The sequence below is a fragment of the Ornithorhynchus anatinus genome, chromosome X5 (assembly GCF_004115215.2).
Source record: "Ornithorhynchus anatinus isolate Pmale09 chromosome X5, mOrnAna1.pri.v4, whole genome shotgun sequence".
Lineage (NCBI taxonomy): Eukaryota > Metazoa > Chordata > Mammalia > Monotremata > Ornithorhynchidae > Ornithorhynchus > Ornithorhynchus anatinus.
This window is the reverse complement of record NC_041753.1, coordinates 23,753,178-23,772,328: the sequence shown is the minus strand read 5'-3', so window position 1 is coordinate 23,772,328 and position 19,151 is coordinate 23,753,178. Positions and strand designations below refer to the sequence as shown.

Here is a 19,151-nt window from a genome sequence, read left to right as displayed (position 1 = left end):
AATTGTGTGAACTTTCCGAGGGCTTGCTTTGTACACTACTCAAAATAGAGAAAAGTCTCAATTGATGTCATTCATTTTGTGATTATTATTATCGTTACTATTATTATGAGCTGCCACTGTGAGAAGATAACCAGTAAAGTAAGAATAATTATAATCCCATCCCTTAGCCAACCGGATTCCTAATTTTTAGAAGACTGGATGATATGTGACCATGTGATAATCCTGTGATGCAGGAGGGGTGATTAATGCTCAAGGGAGGCAAGTCAGGGTCCGTTAGCGACCTTCAACATCTCCCAGGCCATGTGCAGTAGTGTCCTCTGGGACTAATCAGAGAGGCATCTCCCACTGAGCCCCCAGGATTCCCTCCTCCCCAACTCCCTCAGCTTCTAACTCTTCATTTAATTTAAATAACAGAGAACTCACCTCAGACCTAGAATCGGGGTTCTCCCCCCAGGTCCTGAGTCAGAGATCTTACCCCAGATCCGGATTCAGGTAACCAAGATTCCTGTACAATCTGTGATAGTGAGTGAAACACTGCTGATCCACAGATTTCTGTAAATCTGGTCCTGTCCTCTTAATATTTCTGTTCTCTGTGTGTGAGGTGAGGTAGGTCCCAGGAGGAGGAGGAGGAGGAAGCTGAGGAGGAGGAGGGGAAGCTGCAGCTCAGAAGCAGAGAAATTTCTTTAAGCCTCAGAAGAGAGGCTAGAATGCCCATTCTCTGAAATGTAAGTGCCAAAGCCAAATTCTGGGTGTCTCCAAATTAATTAGAAATAAACCATGGTAAGAAATCTCAGGGGAACAAATCCAGGAAATGTGTGGAAAAGAATTCTAGGTTCCTTGAGGGCAGGGATTGTATCTACTTACTTTATTGTGCTCTCAAAAATGCTGAGTTCAGTGCTCTGCACATAGTAAGTGCTCATTAAATACCATTAATTGATTAAAGTGTCTGGGAAGTGGGGGAGGCCTAATTACTTGAGGTAATACTTGATATATCAGTGACGTCCCCTAAATGTGGGCAAGTCAATCAACTTTTCTATCAAATTGGGATGAAATAACTGTTCTCTCTCCCTTAGACAGCGATTCCCCTGTGGGATAGGGACAATGTCTGATCTGCTCATATTCTATCTACCGTAGTGCTGAGTACATTAGCAGGGACATAGTAATTGTTCAACAAATATATAAATTAAGAGGTGAGGTGTTGATAATATTTTTTTCTATTTGATCATCTGTTTATTAATGTCTTTATTTCTGGTTTAGACCACACCCTGTTCTTTTTTAATAGTGTTTGTTAATTGCTTACTTATAGAGAAGCAGTGTGGCTCAGTGGAAAGAGCATGGGCTTTGGAGTCAGAGGTCATGAGTTCGAATCCCAGGTCTGCCACTTGTCAGCTGTGTGACTGTGGGCAAGTCACTTAACTTCTCTGTGCCTCAGTTACCTCATCTGTAAAATGGGGATGAAGACTGGGAGCCCCACGCGGGACAACCTGATTCCTCTGTGTCCACCCCAGCGCTTAGAACAGTGCTCGGCACATAGTAAGCGCTTAACAAATACCAACATTATTATTATTATTATGTGCCAGACACTGTTCTAAGCACTGGGGTGGATACAAGCAAATCAGGTTGGATATAGTCCATGTTCCACATGGGGCTCGCAATCTTAATCCCCATTTTACATATGAGATAACTGAGGTACAGAGAAATTAAGTGACATGCCCACGGTCACTCTGCAGACAAGTAGCGAAGCTGGGATTAGAAACCAGGACCTTCTGATTCTCAGGCCAGGACTCTGTCCACTAAGCCACGCTGCTTGTCAAGTTAGGTAATCACCCAAGATGGTGAAGATGGCAATGGCTAACAAGGAAGCCACTTGACGGGTTTCAGGACTCCAGCATACTGTGCTGTGGTTACTTTAGCCATAAATAGGTCCTGTAAATAGGAAACCTTTGCAAGCTTTTTGTATTGTGCTACACAACTACCCACCTACCTGCTGTTCAAATTCTGTGCCAGTGACTGACTCAGTACATGGACAATTATGAGTCAAGGACATGGCAGCACTCAGCCATGTCTGGTGAAGGGATATAAGAACCCAGACTGAGCTGGAGTCCTTTTTAGCCACTGTGCAGAGGACACCACCTGAGTTGGGCTTGGTGAACCTACCTGGTGTGACAGGGATTGCCCACCCCAAGACCAGCCCGAGTTAGGATGGAGAACTAAAGAGGCCATTAATTCTAGGAAACATGGCATTTAACGACTGTAATCATCTTGCCCCGAGGTGTGCCAAGGAACGGATATAGGTGCTTGAGGCTTTATCTGACTAAATGCTAGCTACGAGGAACCCAGTTGAGGTGCTTATCTGATTGTTTACCTACTTCGATTAGTATTTGTAGGCAATAATCCTTTTATTCCTTGCACCACAAGGGGTTTAGAATCCAAAACCAAGCCGGCCCTGCCTCTTCCCCTTCATTCAGTATACTCCTAAATCTTGGTGATTCCTCCTTCATGACAGTATCCACATTTGTCCTTTCCTCTCCACTCAAACAGGTAACACCCTTGTCCAAACTCTGGCTATAGCACGATTAGTCTACTCCATTAGCCCCCTTGCTGGTTTTTCTGCCTCCAGCCTCTTTCTGCTTTAGTCTGTGCTCCATACTGCTGCATGGATCATTTTCTGGCAGGGTGTTTCATCACACATCTCTCCAGTCCTCCAAAACTACCAATGGTTACCCATCTTCCTCTGCAACAAGCAGAAATACCTTACCCTAGGCTTCAAGGCTCTCCAGTCACATAGTTATTTCACCCACAACGTCCTAGAATGCACTCTTCCCTCCTTTCAAGCTTATCTTCTAGCCATCCCTCACTCCAGATTCTCCCACTTTCAAACTCTAACTCATGCTGTTTCTACCTCTTGGGCAGGAATCATGTCTACTGTACTCTTCCCAATACGTAAGTGCTCAATAAATACCACTGATTGAATGAAAATTGCTGGCATGCCTTTCCACAGCAGATAAAGAACATCTTTCAAATATCCCTAGTGCCATCTACAGCATTAAAAAAAAAACCCCTTCTGTTTCCATGTGTTCTTTCCTAAAGTGACCAGTTCACAATTTCCGAAGTTGAAATGGACAATTGTACCTCGGTGACGGAATTCTTTCTCCTGGGGTTCTCCAACAGCAGGGAGCTGCAGCTGGTGTATGCCACGATGTTCCTCCTGGTTTACCTGGCATCCCTGATGGGGAATCTCCTCATCATCACCGTTATCACCCACGACCGGCACCTCCACACCCCTATGTACTTCTTCCTCAAGAACCTTTCTTTCATTGATCTCTGTTACATTTCTGTCACCGTCCCCAAATCCATCCTCAATGGATTGACCGGCAGTGGGTCCATCTCTCTCCTGGGGTGTGTTCTGCAGGTGTTTTGGGTTACTTTCCTTGCATGTGCTGAGCTGCTCTTACTCACAGCCATGTCCTATGATCGCTATATTGCCATCTGCTGTCCTTTGCGCTATGACAGCATCATGAACCGAGGGGCCAGTGTGAAAATGGTTGCTGTGTCCTGGCTTGGTGGAAGCTTCAATGGCTTCCTTCACACAGCAGCATCTTGTACTCTCCCCTTCTGTGGGTCCAATGTGATCCACCAGTTCTTCTGTGAAATCCCCCAACTCCTAAAACTCTCCAGCTCTAGAAGGAATGTGCCTGAATTGGCAGTCACAGTGGTATCTGCAGTTCTTGTCCTTTTTAGTTTTATAGCCATCATCATCTCTTATGTTCGCATCTTCTCTGCCGTGATGAAGATCTCATCTGTAGAGGGTCAGTCCAAAGCCTTCTCTACCTGCCTGCCCCATCTCCTCGTTTTCACCACTTTTCTGATCACCTGTGTCTTTGAGTATTTAAAGCCAACGTCAGACTCTCCCTCCATCCTGGATGTGCTGCTGTCTGTCTTTTACACTGTGGTGCCCCCCACCCTGAACCCCCTAATTTACAGTCTGAGGAACATGGACATGAAGGCTGCAATTGGGAAATTTATGGGTTCCTGCAGAATCAGGTAGGCTTTTCAGATTTCAAATCAGTCCGCATTTCACGGGATCAGTCAGTTGGTCAGTCAGTCCTAAAGCAGCTCCTCATGACCATCAGGAAGAGGTGTTCCCAGAAGCCTCTGATATAATTGGACATCCAAGATGAGCAGTGGAGTGCCAAGCCTGGAAGATCTAGGATATTCCAATTATTGAACTGATGTCTAGGGATGCATCCCCTGGAATCTTGCACTGAGAATGACATCTAAGCCTCTATCCTGATCAGGAATAGGTGAAAAGTAATTAGTTCATTCATTTAATAGTATTTATTGAGCGCTTACTATGTGCAGAGCACTGTACTAAGCGCTTGGAATGTACAATTCAGCACCAATTAGTCATAGGTGATGGTGGTTCATGCAGGGCCACTCACACCTGCTTCAGCCCTGGAAGTCAGATTCCTGCTGGGACATGGAGTAGAATAATTGAGAAGCTTGGCAGAAGTGCGGTCCATCGCAGAGGGCACAGAGAGGCTTGTGATGGGCAGGACCCACTGATGGGCAAGGTGACCACCATAAGTGTTGCTGTGCCAAGAGAGTCATTACCCAACTTGTGGATGATTTGCTAGCCACTGCAATTGCCATGGTGCTTGTAATAGTAGCAGAAATAGCAGTAGTAGAAATGGAGGTAGCAGAAATGGAAGGAGTGTGACCAAGTGGATATGGCACAGGCCTGGGAGTAGGAGGAACCAGGTTCTAATCCCTGCCCTACCACTTGCCCGCTGTGGGACCTTGGAGAAAGTCACCACTTCTCAGGGCTTGTCAGTTCTACCTCCACAACACTGATAAAATCCGTCCCTTCCTCTCCATCCCATCTGCTACCACATTAATGCAAGCACTTATCCTATCCCTCCTGAATTATTTTATCAGTCTCCTTGCTTACCTCCCAGCCTCCTGCCTCTCCTCTCTCCAGTTCACACTCCACTCTGCTGCCCGGATCATTTCCCTTCAAAATCGTTCAGACCATGTTTCCCCAGTCCTCAAGAAAGTCCAGTGGTTGCCCATCCACTTCCACATCAAATGAAAGACTCCTCACCATTGGCTTTAAAGCACTGAATCCCCTTGCCGCCCCCTCCTACCTCACCTCGCTACTCTCCTACTATATCCCAGCCTGCACACTTTGTTCCTCTAATGCTAACCTTCTCACTGTACCTCCAGCTTGTCTATTTCGCCACCGACCTCTCGCCCACATCCTCCCTCTGGCCTGGAACATCCCCCCTCCTCTTATCAGATGGATAATTGCTCTCCCCGAATTCAAAGCCTTGTTGAAGGCACATCTCCTCCAAGAAGTCTTCCCTGACCAAACCCTCCTCTTCTCTTCTCCCACTCCCTTCTGCATTGCCCTGACTGGCTCTCTTCATTTATCCTCCCTCCCATCCCCGCAAAACATATGTATATGTCTGTAAGGTATTTATTTATTTATATTAGTGTCTGGCTCCCCCTCTAGTCTGTGAGCTCAGTGTGGGCAGGGAATATGTCTGTTTGTTGTTGTGTTATTCTTCCCCAAGTGCTTAGTACAGTGCTTTGCATGCAGTAGGTGCTCAATAAATATGATTGAATGAATGAATGAATGGGCCTCCATTTACTCAGCTGTAAAATGGAGATTCAGTACCTGTTCTCCCTCCTGCTTATCCTATGAGCCCCATATGGGGCAGCTACTGTGTTTAACCTGGTTGTCTTATATCTGTCCCAGTTCTTAGTTCAGCACTTAGCACATGGTAAACATTTAACAAAACTACACTTATCATTACCATTGGTATTTATTGAGAGCCAACTGGGTGCAGTGCACTATATGAGGATTTGGGTTACTCAAGGCATGTTCCCTGCTGACAAGGAGCTTACTCGCTAATGAAGGAAGTGGACGTCGAAATATTTATAAACAGTGGAATCAAAATAAATACTCTGAATGCTCTATCAGTGCAAGTGCTGAGGACAGGTACCAGTAAAGATATGAGTGCAAGAAGCAACTGAAGACACCAGGAACACACTCCAAAGCCTTAGAGAGGAGTAAAATGGTCAGAAGAGGAGGGGTTGCAGCTGGTGGCAAGAATAGAGACAGCATCACTCAGTCAGTTGAAAGGGAGTGGCGGTTGACATCCAAGGACACTGCAGATGGTGAGGCCTGAGGACAGGGCTGGGAAGCAGAGCCCTTCCCTGGCCTCAAGAGCAGCTGCCCTCCACCCCCAACCACCACCATCCCACCCCAGGAGACAGATTGAGGGGATTGGGTCTGCTTGGTATTTGTTAAGCACTTACTATGTGCCAAGCATTGTTCTAAGCACTGCGGTAGATACAAGGCAATCAGGTTGTCCCTCGTAGGGCTCCCAGTCTCCATCCCCATTTTACAGATGAGGTAACTGAGGCACAGAGAAGTTAAGCTACTTAACCAAGGTCACACAGCTGACAAGCGGCAGAGACAAGATTTGGACCCATGATTTTATGACTCCCAAGCCCGTGCTCTTTCCACTAACTGATGCTTCCCTAGTTCATTCAATAGTATTTAGTATTTATTGAGCGCTTACTATGTGCAGAGCACTGTACTAAGCGCTTGGAATGTACAAATCATTCTAAACCAACAGACAAAAGCAAAGGAAGGCAATGTATAATATAAATCAAGCCAGTGTGAATCAAAATATTAAAAACGTATCTAAAATATGCCTATCCAACAAATAATAATGAATGATGATTGTAGCATCCAGTAAGCATTTGTTAAGGTCAAAGCACTGTACTGATCACTGGGGTAAATACAAGACAATCAGCTGAAGTACAGTCCTCCCCCCCCATGAGACTCATAACCTAAGATATCACAGAGGCAATAAATAGTAAGAAAGTAAAAGGATAGAATGCCAAAAATTAGTAGAATGTGAATATTACAAATGGCAAATCCTAAAGAAAAGAATCCATAGTAGTATTCATTCATCACCTACAGAATGAGCATTGGAACAAGAGAAACAGTATGGCCCAGTGGATAGGGCACGAGCCTGGGATTCAGAAGGACCTGAGTTCTAATCCTGCATCCGCCACTTGTCTGCTGCATGACCTCACACAAGTCACTTAATTTCTCTGGGCCTCAGTTACCTCATCTGTAAAATGGGGATTAAGACGGTGAGCCCCATGCGAGACATGGACTGCTGTCCAAACCTGATTAGCTGTACCCACTACAGTGCTTAGTAGAATCTCTGGCACATAATAAGCGATTACCAAATACCCCCAAAATAAAAACCCAAACAACAAAACGGCAAAACCCACAGGTTCATTCCCCATCTTACTGGGGTCTGAGCACCGTGTCCGAGGATGAGGCAGAGTTGACCTTCAGTTTGAAGGCAAGGTGGCCAAGGACAAGACTACACTCAAGGATGTGAGTGCCACGGTAAGAGGAGGTATCAGGAGGGATCTAGTGCTACTGAGAATACAGGATCCCTTGCCATTTGGTATGAGCATCATGCAGACACCAGTGGTTCAAAGGAGGAAGGCAAGTCCTGCTGTCAATGGGAGCTCTGAGTGAGTCACTGCTGCCAAAGGGATGATGGCATGTGCTGAGCTATCCACACTCTCCCCCATCTGCTTCCCCAGTGTACACTGGCAAGCCTTGAAAGAGACTGGTAGGGAGAATAGATGCAAGCATTGGCCCAGAGTAGATTATTTCTGAGAGCTTGATAGCAGTAGACAGCATGGTTCTCAGTGTGTGCTGCAGGTCACAGGGTTTCAACTCAGACTGCGGCTTGGAAAAGGGAAAAGGAGGGACCAGGGAACAAACTTCTGTGGCAACTTGGGGATGCCCCATGGCAGCAGGGGCTCTCGGTGCTGGACTCCGTGGCACCTGGCGTGGGCAGACACCAGTGTTATCTCCACAGGCTCCCTCTTTGTCACGGAGACTGAACCTGAGGAAGCCAAGGGTAGCACAGAGAACCAAGAAACAGATAAATATTTCTCACACAGTAGTGAAATGACACAGTTGTCCTTTTCCCACCTGGACAGACTGAAGTTGGAAAACCACACTCTAACATGAAATTCTCAGTAGGGCCAATGGGGAGGTTGGAGGCTGATTTGTGCTAGTGAGGATTTCCTCATACTAGAAAATTCAGCACAGAGAGATGGGAAATTGCAGGGTCGATTGCCGTGAAAGAATAGTTGGGTTTATCAATGTCCACATAGGACAATGTGTTCTGAGTTCATAAACAAGATCCCTGCCCTCAAGGAGCTCAATCTTACCACTGGTAATTCATAAACTGCCATGAATTTTGTGAGTCAGACCCCAGAGATTACATTTACCAACTATATTTTATTGTACTCTCCCAAGTGACTAGTAAATGCTCAGCACACAGTAAGGAGTCAATAAATATCATTGAATGATAGATCGATTCTCTTCTGGGTAAGAGCAGTTGGAGCTTCTTAATTTGATTAATTCCACTAAGACTGTAAGCTATCCGAGGCAAGGGATTGTATCTACCAATGCTATTATACTGTACTCTCTCAAGCATTTGGAACAATGCTCCTCTCACAGTAAGCACTTAATAAATACCATTGATTGATTTGGAATGGTATTTATTGAGGTCCCGCTAGCTGCACTTCACAGTATGAAGCATTTGGAAAGGTAAACGGAAAGGAGAGATATGTCATCTGCCCACCAAGAGTTTACACTCTAACAACAACAAACAGAAAGAGATCTATTCCAGATTTTCCCACTCCATCTCATGTCTTCAGAATTCTCCCCCAGTTTTTCACCATACCCTCCATTTGTGCTCTAGACTGACTGCTCACTGTTCATTTGAGAGGAAAATAAAGAAAAGGAGGAAGTGGGAGGGAGGCAGGGTAAATGAGGGAAGGTGAGAAGAAAGGAGAAGGGAAACAAAGATGTCTCTCACTGTAGGAAGGCATGGATTGCATAAGAAATGTAGTCTGGCTTTTTCCTGGACCCCTCCATGGAGTGTTCATGGCCACTGGTCAAGATTTCAAGCTTCATAATGATAATAATAAACGTGATATCTGTTAAGCACTTACCATGTGCCAAGCACTGTAATAGATATAGTTTGTTGGGTTTAAAGACAGTCCTTAAAATTGGTATTTCATCCCCATTTTACAGATAAGGAAACAGGCACAGAAAGTTTTACTGACTCTCCCAATATCAAACTGCAGGCAGTGGCAGAGCCGGGACTAGAATCCGGGTCCTCTGACTCCCAGGTCAGTGCTCTTTCCATTAGGTCACCCAGACAATGCTGAGGAAAAAACATTCTGGAATGAAGACTGGTTAAGTCAGAGCCGTGGTCAGGGCAGTCCATGCAGAAGGACCTTTTATCCGATAGGTGTTTTCTCCTTTGGCAAATGTTTTGGCCATAGCAGAGTCCCCATTGCTGCCTTCATGTCTCGGTTCCTCAAGCTGTAGATGAGGGGATTAAGGGTAGGGGGCACCATGGCATAGAACACAGACACCAGCAGGTCCGGTGCAGAGGGAGAGTCTGTTATCGGCTTTAGATAGGCAAAGCTGCCAGACATGAGGAACAGAGTGACGACAACCAGGTGGGGCAGGCAGGTGGAGAAGGCTTTGGAGCGGCCCGCCACCGATGGCATCCTCAGCACGGCTGAGAAGATGCGGATGTAGGAGCCCACGATGAGCACGAAGCAGAAGAAAGATAAGCCAACGGTGATGGCTAAACTCACATCTTCTGTGACACGGTCAGTGGAACATGCAAGTCTTAGCAACTGGGGGCCATCGCAGAAGAACTGGTGGACAATGTTGGGGCCACAGAAGGATAGAGAGAAGGTGCTGGTTGTGTACATGATGGCATTCAAACAGCTGCCGAACCAAGAAGCAGCCAACATACGTACACAGGCCCCGTGGGGCATGATGACCTCATAGTGCAGGGGGCGGCAGATGGCGACATAGCGGTCGTGGGACATCACCGTGAGCAGGGCCATCTCTGATCCAGCGAATAAAAACACGAGGAATACCTGGGCAGCGCAGCCCAGCAGAGAGATGGAATTGACATTTGTGAGGGAATTGAGGATGGATTTGGGGACTGTGACGGAGATGTAGCCAAGGTCAAGGATGGACAGGTTCTTGAGGAAGAAGTACATGGGGGTGTGGAAGTGCCGGTCAAGGGTGGTGACAGCAATGATGAGGAGATTCCCCATCAGGGCTGCAAGATAGACCAGGAGGAACAGCGCAGTGTGGATCAGCTGCAACTCCCGGATGTCGGAGAACCCCAGGAGGAGGAATTCTGTCACTGTTGTGATGTTAGACATGGTCTGGGAGATGTCATGAGCTGCCTCTGAGAGCTAGTGTCTGAAGAATGGTGCAAAGTCAACATTCCAAACTGAGCATCTTCTGAGTCTGCTATTAGTGTTGGGGGTTTTCTGGAGAAGAGCTATAAACAATCTCAAGAAAAGTTATAATCTGATGGGGCAAGAGGAGGCAGGAGTGCATTTTGGCCCAGATACAACAGCCAAAAAATTACAATTGTGGTATTCGTTAAGCACTTACTATGTCCCAAATGCAGTTCTAAGTGCTGGGCTAGATACAAGATAAACAGTCCTTCACAATCTAAGTAGGAGGAAAACAGTTCTTAATGCCCATTTTGCAGGTGAGGAAAGTGGGGCCCAGAGAGGTTAAATGACTTGCTAAGATTACCCAGAAGGCACATGGCAGAGTCAGGTTAAAACTAAAGTCCTCTGACTCCCAGCCCTAGGCCATGTGGCTACTGAAATAACACTCCTACTCACACCATTTTCAAAACCCTTACTAAACGACACCTCCTCCAAGTAGCCTCTTTAGATTTTGCTCTCATTTCCCTACTCTGTTGGCCTTCTCTTCTATGTCATCGATACACTTGAATCAGTACCCTTTGAGAATCTTTTAAAATTACCCTTTGTAATTTATTTTAATGCCTATCTCCTCAACTAGCATGTTAGCTCCTTTTTTTAATGGTATTTGTTAAGCGCTATGTGCCAAGCACTGTTCTAAGCACTGGGATAGTTACAAGGTCATCAGGTTGTCCCATGTGGGGCTCAGAGTCTTTCAGCTCCATTTTACAGATGAGGTAACTGAGGCACAGAGAAGTTAAGTGACCTGCCCAAAGTCACATAGCAGACAAGTGGTGGAGCTCCTTGAGAGCAGCGGTCATGACAGGCTGTAATTTTCCAACCACTTAGTACTGTACTCTGCACATAGTAAGTGCTCAATAAATATCATTCATTTAATAATAATAATAATTATTATTATGACATTTGTTAAGCACTTACTGTGTGCCAAGTACTGTGCTAAGTGCTGGGGGGCGGGGGGCACAAGGTAATCAGGTTGTCCCACATGGGGCTCACAGTCTTAATCCCCATTTTCCAGATGAGGTAACTGAAGTCCAGAGAAGTGAAGTGACTTGCCCAAAGTCACACAGCTGACAAGTGGTGGAACCGGGATTAGAACCCTTGACCTCTGACTCCCAAGCCCGGGCTCCTTCGACTGAGCCACGCTGCTTCTCTTAATCAATTAATAATCAATTTATTGATTGATCTAAGCATTAGGGTCTCTAACCTTTAAGAACTTTGATATTCACCCCACTCCCAATCACACAACACTTTGTCCATAACTTTATACTCCGCTGCTTCCCCTATCTGTAATTTTTTTTAGTGCTCAACTCTATAAATCCCTTAAGGGAAGGGATCATGCCTACCTACTCTATTGTATTGTGCTCTCCCCAGTGCTTAGTACAGTGCTCTGCACCAAAAAGCACTTAATAAATACAACTGATTAAGATATGATTCCAGGTAGAATCCAGATATATTTCCATGTCAGGGAGTCAGCAGGTATTTACTGCACCCTCGCACAAGACCATCCACTGCCCTTCATAGGCAGGGATCTTGGTCGACAGTAGACCTCCTCTCAAAACCTCCACCCTCCACCAGTACTTCTGACCCCATCTTCAACCGTTCACTTTCCAGTGGCTTCTTCTATATTGTTTGTAAACGTGCTGGCATATCCCCTATCTTAAAAAAACCCATCTTTCTCCCCACAACTCCCACCAGCTATTGTCCTATCTCCCTCCTACCCTTCCTCTCCAAACTTCTTGAGCAAGTTGTCCGCTTCTTCTCCTCCAATTCTGTCCTTGATCCACTCCAATCTGGTTTCTGCCCCCTTTGCTCCACTGAAACTGCCTTCTCTAAGGTCACCAGTGATCTCCTTTTGCCAAAGTCAAAGGCCTCCATCCTAATCATCCTTGACCTCTCAGCTGCCTTCAACACTGTTGACCACCCCCTTCTTTTGGAAACATTATCCAACCTCGGCTTCACTGACACTGTCCTCTCCTAGTTTTCCGCTCCTTTTCTATTTCTTTCACAGGCTCTCCTGCCTCCCACCCTCTAAACGTGGGAATCCCTCAAGGATTGGTTAGCATCCCCCTTTATTCTCCAGATACGCCCACTACCTTGGACAATTCATTTGCTCCCATGACTTCAACTACCTTCTCTACATGGATGATTCCCTAATCTACCTTTCCAGCCCTGACACTTTCCTTCTCAGGAGTCTCATATTTACTCTTGCCTTCAAGACATTTCTATTTGGATTTCCTGTTATCACCTCAAAGTTAACAAGCTCAAAACAGAACTCATCTTCTGCCCCAGATCCTGTCCTCTCCCTGTCTTTAGGATAACTGAAGACAATACCACTATCCTCCTTGTCTCACAAGTCTGTACCCTTGCCATTATCATCAACATCTCTCTCATTTAACCCACATACTCAATATGTCACCAAATCCTGTTGGTTTTACCTTCGCGGCACCACTGAAACCCTTCCTTAACTCTCCATCCAAATTGCTGCTATGTTGATCCAAGCGCTTATTGTAGTCTGACATAATGACTGCAGCAGCCTCCTGGCTAACCTTGCTGCCTCCTGTCTTTCCACAATCCAGTTCATACTTCACTCTGCTGAGTGGATCATTCTTCTAGAAAAATGTTCAGTCCACATCTCCCCACGCCTCAGGAACCTCCAGTGGTTTCCCATGAACCTCCACATCAAACGGAAACTTTTAATATCGGCTTTACAGTGCTCAATCACCTTGCCCCCTCCTATCTTACCTCCCTGATTTCCTACTACAACCCAGCCTGCACATTTCACTCCTCTAACAACAACCTGCCCACTGCACCTTAATCTCATTTACCTCACTGCCAACCTCTCACCCACATCATGCCTCTGACCTGCAGTGCCCTCACTCTTCATATTTGACAGATCACCATTCTTCCCACCTTCAAAGTCTTATCACAAGCACATCTCCTCCAAAAGATCTTCCCTAACTAAGCCTTCATTTCCCTTGCACTTGGATTTGCACCCTCTCTTCACCCCTCCCCTTCGCCCTCGCCCCACAGCACTTATGTACATATCTGTAATTTATTTATTTATATTACTGTCCATCTCCCCCTCTAGACTGTAAGCTCGTTGTGGGCTGGGGATGTGTCTGTTTATTTTTATATTGTACTCTCCCAAATGATTAGTACAGTCCTTTGCACACAGAAAGTGTTTAATAAATATGATTGATGAATTTATCGATTGATTGGTTTCTCCAATCCTCAAAAATCTCCAGTGGTTGCCTGTCCATCTCCACATTGAATAGAAATGCCTTGTTCTGAGCTTTTAAATTCTCAATCAGCCCAGCCCTTCATATCTTACCTGGCTGATTACCCACAACAACCCAGGCTACATGCTTCAGTACTCTAATGCCAATCAACTCCTTGTACCTCGATCTTATCTACCTCACCTCTGACCACTTGCCCATATTCTGCCTCTAGCCTGGGACTCTTTCCCTGTTCATATCTGGCAGACTATCACTCTCCCTATCTTCAAAGCCTTATAAGAATCACATCTCTTACAAGAGGTCTTCCCTGATCAAGCCCTCATTTCCCCTACTGAGGACCAGAGGGTGGGCTCTCCCCACATCTTACTGATAACTTGTGTTTAGCTCAGCACTAAACATCGTGTTTGGCATAGAATGAGTGCTTGATCAACCCCATGCATTTCAGGGGGAACTCACTGACCTGAGGTGGGTTTGTCCTTAATTTGCCCCGCTGCTCTCCTTATCCTGTGGGTCTGCAGGCCATCGATCGCATCTTGTGGAGGTTTGCTAACTGTAAAATAATTTTGATTTTAAGCACCATAGATTCTCTCCTGGGGCTGGACTGTTCTGTGAATGGCACAGCCTTGCCCACTGCAAAGTCCCAGAAAGGGGAGCTGTACAAGTCCCAAAGGGTCTCCAGAGTTCAGGTCTGGGCCAATGGGGCAGGCCGCCTGGTTTCAGAGATGGGGCTATTCCCAGGGCACAACCAGGGAGGAATTGGTTCTGCCTTCTCCTCAGTTTCAGATTGACCATGATAACATGATGCTTCAGCACCCTGAAGCCAACCCAACAGACACAAGCCTGGCGAAAGCATGGCAAGGAGGAACCATGACTCTTCCCTTCCAGACTGAAAGCCCCTTGGGGTCAGAGATCATGTCTATTAACTCTGTTGTACTCTCCCAGTGCTTAGTACAGTTTTCTGCCCACAGTAAATGGTCAATTAGTAAGATTGATTGATTTATGAAAACATCCTCCTACACAATTTCCAGATGCAGATCCTCTCTAGATCACCATGCCTGTATTTCGAATCTCTCTTTACTGACAAGTAAACCTTAGCATTATCCTTGACTCCTCTCTCTCATTCAACCCAACTATTCCAATCCATCACAAAATCCTGTCAATTCCACCTTCATAACATCACTAAAATCTGCCCTTTCCTCTCCATCCAAACTACTACCACATTAATCCAATCACTTATCCTTGATTACTATATCAGCCTCCTTGCTGACCTTCCAGCTTCCTGTCTCTCCCCACTCCAGTCCATACTTTACTCTGCTGCCTAGATCATTTTTCTACATAAATATTTAGTCCATGTTTCCCCACTCCTGAAGAAACTCCAATGGTTGCCTGTCCACCTCGGCATCAAAAAAAAACCTCCTCACCATAGGTTTTAAAGCACTTAATCACCTTGGCCCCTCCTACCTGACCTTACTACTCTCCTACTACAACCTAGCCCACACACTTCATTCCTTTAATGCTAACCTTCTCACTGTACCTTGACCTCATCTATCTCATCACCAACTTCTTGCCCATGTCCTATCTCTGGCCTGGAATGCCCTTCCTCCTCTTATTAGAAAGAAAATTACTCTCTTTTCCTTCAAAGGCTTATTGAAGGCACATCTCCTCCAAGAGGCCTTCTCTGACTAAGCCCTCCTTTCCTCTTCTCCCTTTCCCATCTATGACACCCTGATTTATTCCCTTCATTAAAAACCCCCTCTCCCAGCCCCACAGCACTTATGTACATATCTGTAATTTCTTTATTTATATTAACATCTGTCTCCCTCTCTAGACTGGAAGCTCACTGTGGGCAGGGACTGCATCTGTTTATTGTTGTACTGTACTCTCTCAAGAGCTTAGTACAGTACTTTGCACAGAGTAAGCACTCAGTAAATATGAAAGAATGAATGAATGAAAGGGGATCCAGAACTGAGACTGGACCTATTCCCACAGTTAGGGAGTGGGAGGTAGAGGAGGAGTCGGCCAAGGAGTCTGAGAATCAGTGGCCAGAGAGATAGGAGGAGAAGCAGGAGAGGACAGTGTCAGTGAAGCCAAGTTTGGGAAATGTTTCCAAGAGAAGAGGGTGGTGGAAAGTTTCACAGGCAGCTGAGAGGTTGAGGAGGATTTGGATAGAGTAGAGGCCACTGGATTAGGTAATAAGGAGATCACTGAGACCTATGAGAGGGCAGTTTGGGGGGCATGAAAGGGGTGGAGCCAGAATGGAGGGGGTCGAGGGGAGAAATGGGAGAGGTGGAGGCAGCAGCTGTAGAAAACTTGCTCAAGGAGTTTGGTTGAGACTGGTATGAGTGACATGGGTCAATAAGTGGAGGAAGCTGTGAGGTCAGGAAGGTTTTTTAGACTAGGGGGACTTGTGCATGTTTTGAAACAGTGGGGAAGACCACTGGGGAGTGAACAATTGATGAAAGTGGTCAGGGAGAAAAGAAGGGAAGAGGCAAGCTTTTTGATAAGATGCAAAGTGATGGTGTCAGAGGCACAGGTGGAGGGGGTGGAATTTAAGAGTAGTTGGGAGATATCCTCTTGAGATACTGCTATGAAAGACTAGAGAGGAGAAGAATTGTCAGGAAGAGGGAGGAACTGGTGAGGAGCAGGGGAAATTTTAGGGAGCTCATGTCTGATGGCTTCAATTTTCTCAACAAATTTCATGGCTTTCATGGTGAAGACAGGGATGCAGTAGCATAGCTGGGATATGATGAATTCCTGGAATTAGATAGCAGCTGTTTGGTTGGAGAGTTAGGAGTTGATCCAGGACATGTTAGGGAAAAAGACGAGATTTGATAGACTGAATGTGAGCATTGAAAGGGCACTGGGAGTTGAGGATAAAGCTAAGGTTGCAGACTTTGGAGGGAGAGAGGATGGTGGTGTTTAATATTCCAGGACGCTGTGGAAAAGAGTGGGTACCGTGCTTCAGTGATGCTGCCTCATCCCCGGTATTACAGAGCTTTGGACTTGGCTAAGTGGAGAGTTTCCAAGGTGCAGTTGGTTCATCATGATCTCAGTCCTGATGAGGCAGTTCTACTCATCTGCAGCACTCCTTGGGGCTCTCTCAAGGGAGAGAGTGTAACTTTTTCCAGGAAAGGGGGCTAGGTCAGTGTTGGCAATGGGTAAATTCCTTTTCCTGGAAATTTTCATCTGCCTGCTACAAATCACCAAAAATGGACTAACGGCTGACAAGGAGAATGCCAGAATCACAAGTGTGTTCAGAAGCAGAGAGGAAATTTCTCTGATGTTGATTAAAATGCTCATAGTTATGGTCTCGCGCCTGTAGAGAAGGACATAGAGAGTCACTGGGGAAATGATTCTCTTGGTCATGCTCAGGCATCACTCTGGGGGAGTAGCCAGGCCCGTGAAGGTGCCGGACCCTCTGGTGGTGTCTGTGCAGCACAAACACCATGTAGCCATTGGCTACACTCACGAGACCCATAAAGAACAGATCTTGGAGGGAGAACAACAATAGCATTGACTAAGGAGGCTATTACACTGGTACCAATGGCAGAACAGTATTTCAGAATAATAGCATTTTGCCTATTTGTTCTATTCCAGGAACCCATCAGGAACAATGGTGAAGGAACATCCACCAGCATATTGAGGATCCAGGAGAGGACACAGGAGGGGATAATGCACCTGGATAATTTGACTTTAATTCCTGCCCACTGGGAGGTGCCAGGGCTGATGGTAATGCCTGGAAGATGCTCAGAAAGCAGGTGGTGCAGATGGCCAAGCCTCAGGCCACTCTGAACAGGTAAATGAAGAGTTTACATCCAAAGTCCACCAGGAAATTTTTCATCCTCCGGGGTGACAGGGTGTCCAGGATGTCCTTGGCCAAAAGGGTCATGGTGTTGGCCAAGGCCAGGTGGGAGAGGATCAGGTCTGAGGAGGTCAGCTTGTGGCTGGAGGAGACGAGGTAGACATACACCAGGATGAAGAACATGTTCCCCAGGACCCCCACGCTGATCTCCAGCAGGATGAGGACCCCAAAGATGATCTCACTGGTCTCCATTTTGGGATTCAGCGCCAGGACCACAGAAGGCTTCCTGGAAGGCCACCTGAAAAGGTGCAGAGAGGAGAGGAAATGTTCCCTAGAGCACGGAGCACCAACCAAGGCTTAGACCCACTACCTACCAGCCATATCCTTGGATATTAAAGTAACAAGACTGTAAGCTCCTTGTGGGCAGTGGCTGTGTCTACCAAGTCTATTTTACTGCACCGATGCTTACTACAGTGTTCGGAATACAGAAAGCAATCAATAAAACCACTGATTGATTGACTGATTGAAACGCTCGAGACTGTTCACAGCTCTCACATATGTATTCATTAACTTGGTTCCCATGTCATGGCCAGGACATTAGCAAGCAGACAAGTGTGATCAAGTTCAGCCAGGAAAACTCCAAGTTGGGCTCAAGTTGACTTGGATCTGGGAAGGGTGAGAAAGCTTAAGGATCACCCCTTCAGAATTGAGAGAAATCTGTGCTGTGGACTACAGTTGTAGTGGGGTAAAGCATACCAAGTCTGCAGTCAAAATCTGAGCCCCTCCCAGTTCCACCTCTTCCCCCTGTAGATTGTAGACTCTTTGTGGGCAGGGATCACGGAGTCTATGGACTCTGTTGTATTGTACTTTCCCAAGTGCTTAGTAGTGTTTTGCAGACGGTAAGCACTCAGTAAATACCACTGATTGATCGATTGACCCATGACTGAGGAAACAGGAAGCCTTTGCTACTGGCCAGAGGAATGAGGTCACAGCAAGCACTCTGAGTATATTCAGTCAATCCCTTGAGGGCAGGGACTTGGTCTTGTTTTTCAGTTGAACTCCCTCAAACACTTAGTCCAATGCTATAATATAATTTCTAATAATGATAAGAATAACAATAAAATAGTAATAATTTGTGGAGTTTATTAGGTGCTTACTAGGTGCCAAGCAATGTAGTAAGCAATGGGGTAGATACAGTATATATGGAATAGACTCAGTCCCTGTCCCACTTGGAGTTCACAGTCTAAATAAGAATGAGAACAACTATTCCATCCCTATTTTACAGAGGAGGAGACTGAGGTAAAGATCATTTAAGTGACTTCCCCAGGTCATGCAGCATGCAAATGGCCAAGTCGGATTGGAAACTAGGTCCTCTGACTCTCAGGCCTGTCCCTGTTACATGAGGCAATCCTGTTTCCCTAAGCAACTACGTGGTAGATGGTCAACATGTTCTACTGATTGATCAATTCAGTCCCTTCACCAAGGTAGTCCTGCCTCCAGCAGAAGGGAAGGACAGTTTCCTTTCCAATTGTATTTTGGGGGTAAAAGGAAATGCAGTATGAGATCCTGGTCACTCTACTGCCATTGGCCTGTTGCCCGGGAGAGAGACTTCCCAGTCCCCATTCCAACTGGGACCCCCAGCGGGCCCTGCTCCAATTATCCAGGATAAGGCAATCCCACATCTTCTCTCGTCTCTATATCATATCCACAGAGATGTCTCACTG

The 19,151-nt window shown here is 46.1% G+C and overlaps 2 protein-coding genes and 1 pseudogene across 2 annotated transcripts; 1 reads left to right on the top strand and 2 right to left on the bottom strand.

The window, feature by feature from the left end:
• Positions 1-3,118: 3,118 nt before the first annotated feature.
• LOC100092796 (putative olfactory receptor 14L1) lies at positions 3,119-4,048 on the top strand. The gene has a single exon (XM_001521273.2). It carries the CDS (start codon positions 3,119-3,121, stop codon positions 4,046-4,048), a length of 930 nt encoding a protein of 309 aa, XP_001521323.2.
• A 5,312-nt stretch (positions 4,049-9,360) lies between these two features.
• LOC100092799 (olfactory receptor 14A16-like) lies at positions 9,361-10,311 on the bottom strand. Its single transcript, XM_016226942.2, has one exon. It carries the CDS (start codon positions 10,309-10,311, stop codon positions 9,361-9,363), a length of 951 nt encoding a protein of 316 aa, XP_016082428.1.
• Positions 16,695-17,679, bottom strand: ORNANAV1R-PS4007 (vomeronasal 1 receptor ornAnaV1R-ps4007 pseudogene; annotated as a pseudogene).

What these genes read in the sequence shown, in the direction of transcription:
- LOC100092799 (XM_016226942.2), bottom strand. Translation starts at nt 10,311, where the DNA reads ATGTCTAACATCACAACAGTGACAGAATTCCTCCTCCTGGGGTTCTCC.
- LOC100092796 (XM_001521273.2), top strand. Translation starts at nt 3,119, where the DNA reads ATGGACAATTGTACCTCGGTGACGGAATTCTTTCTCCTGGGGTTCTCC.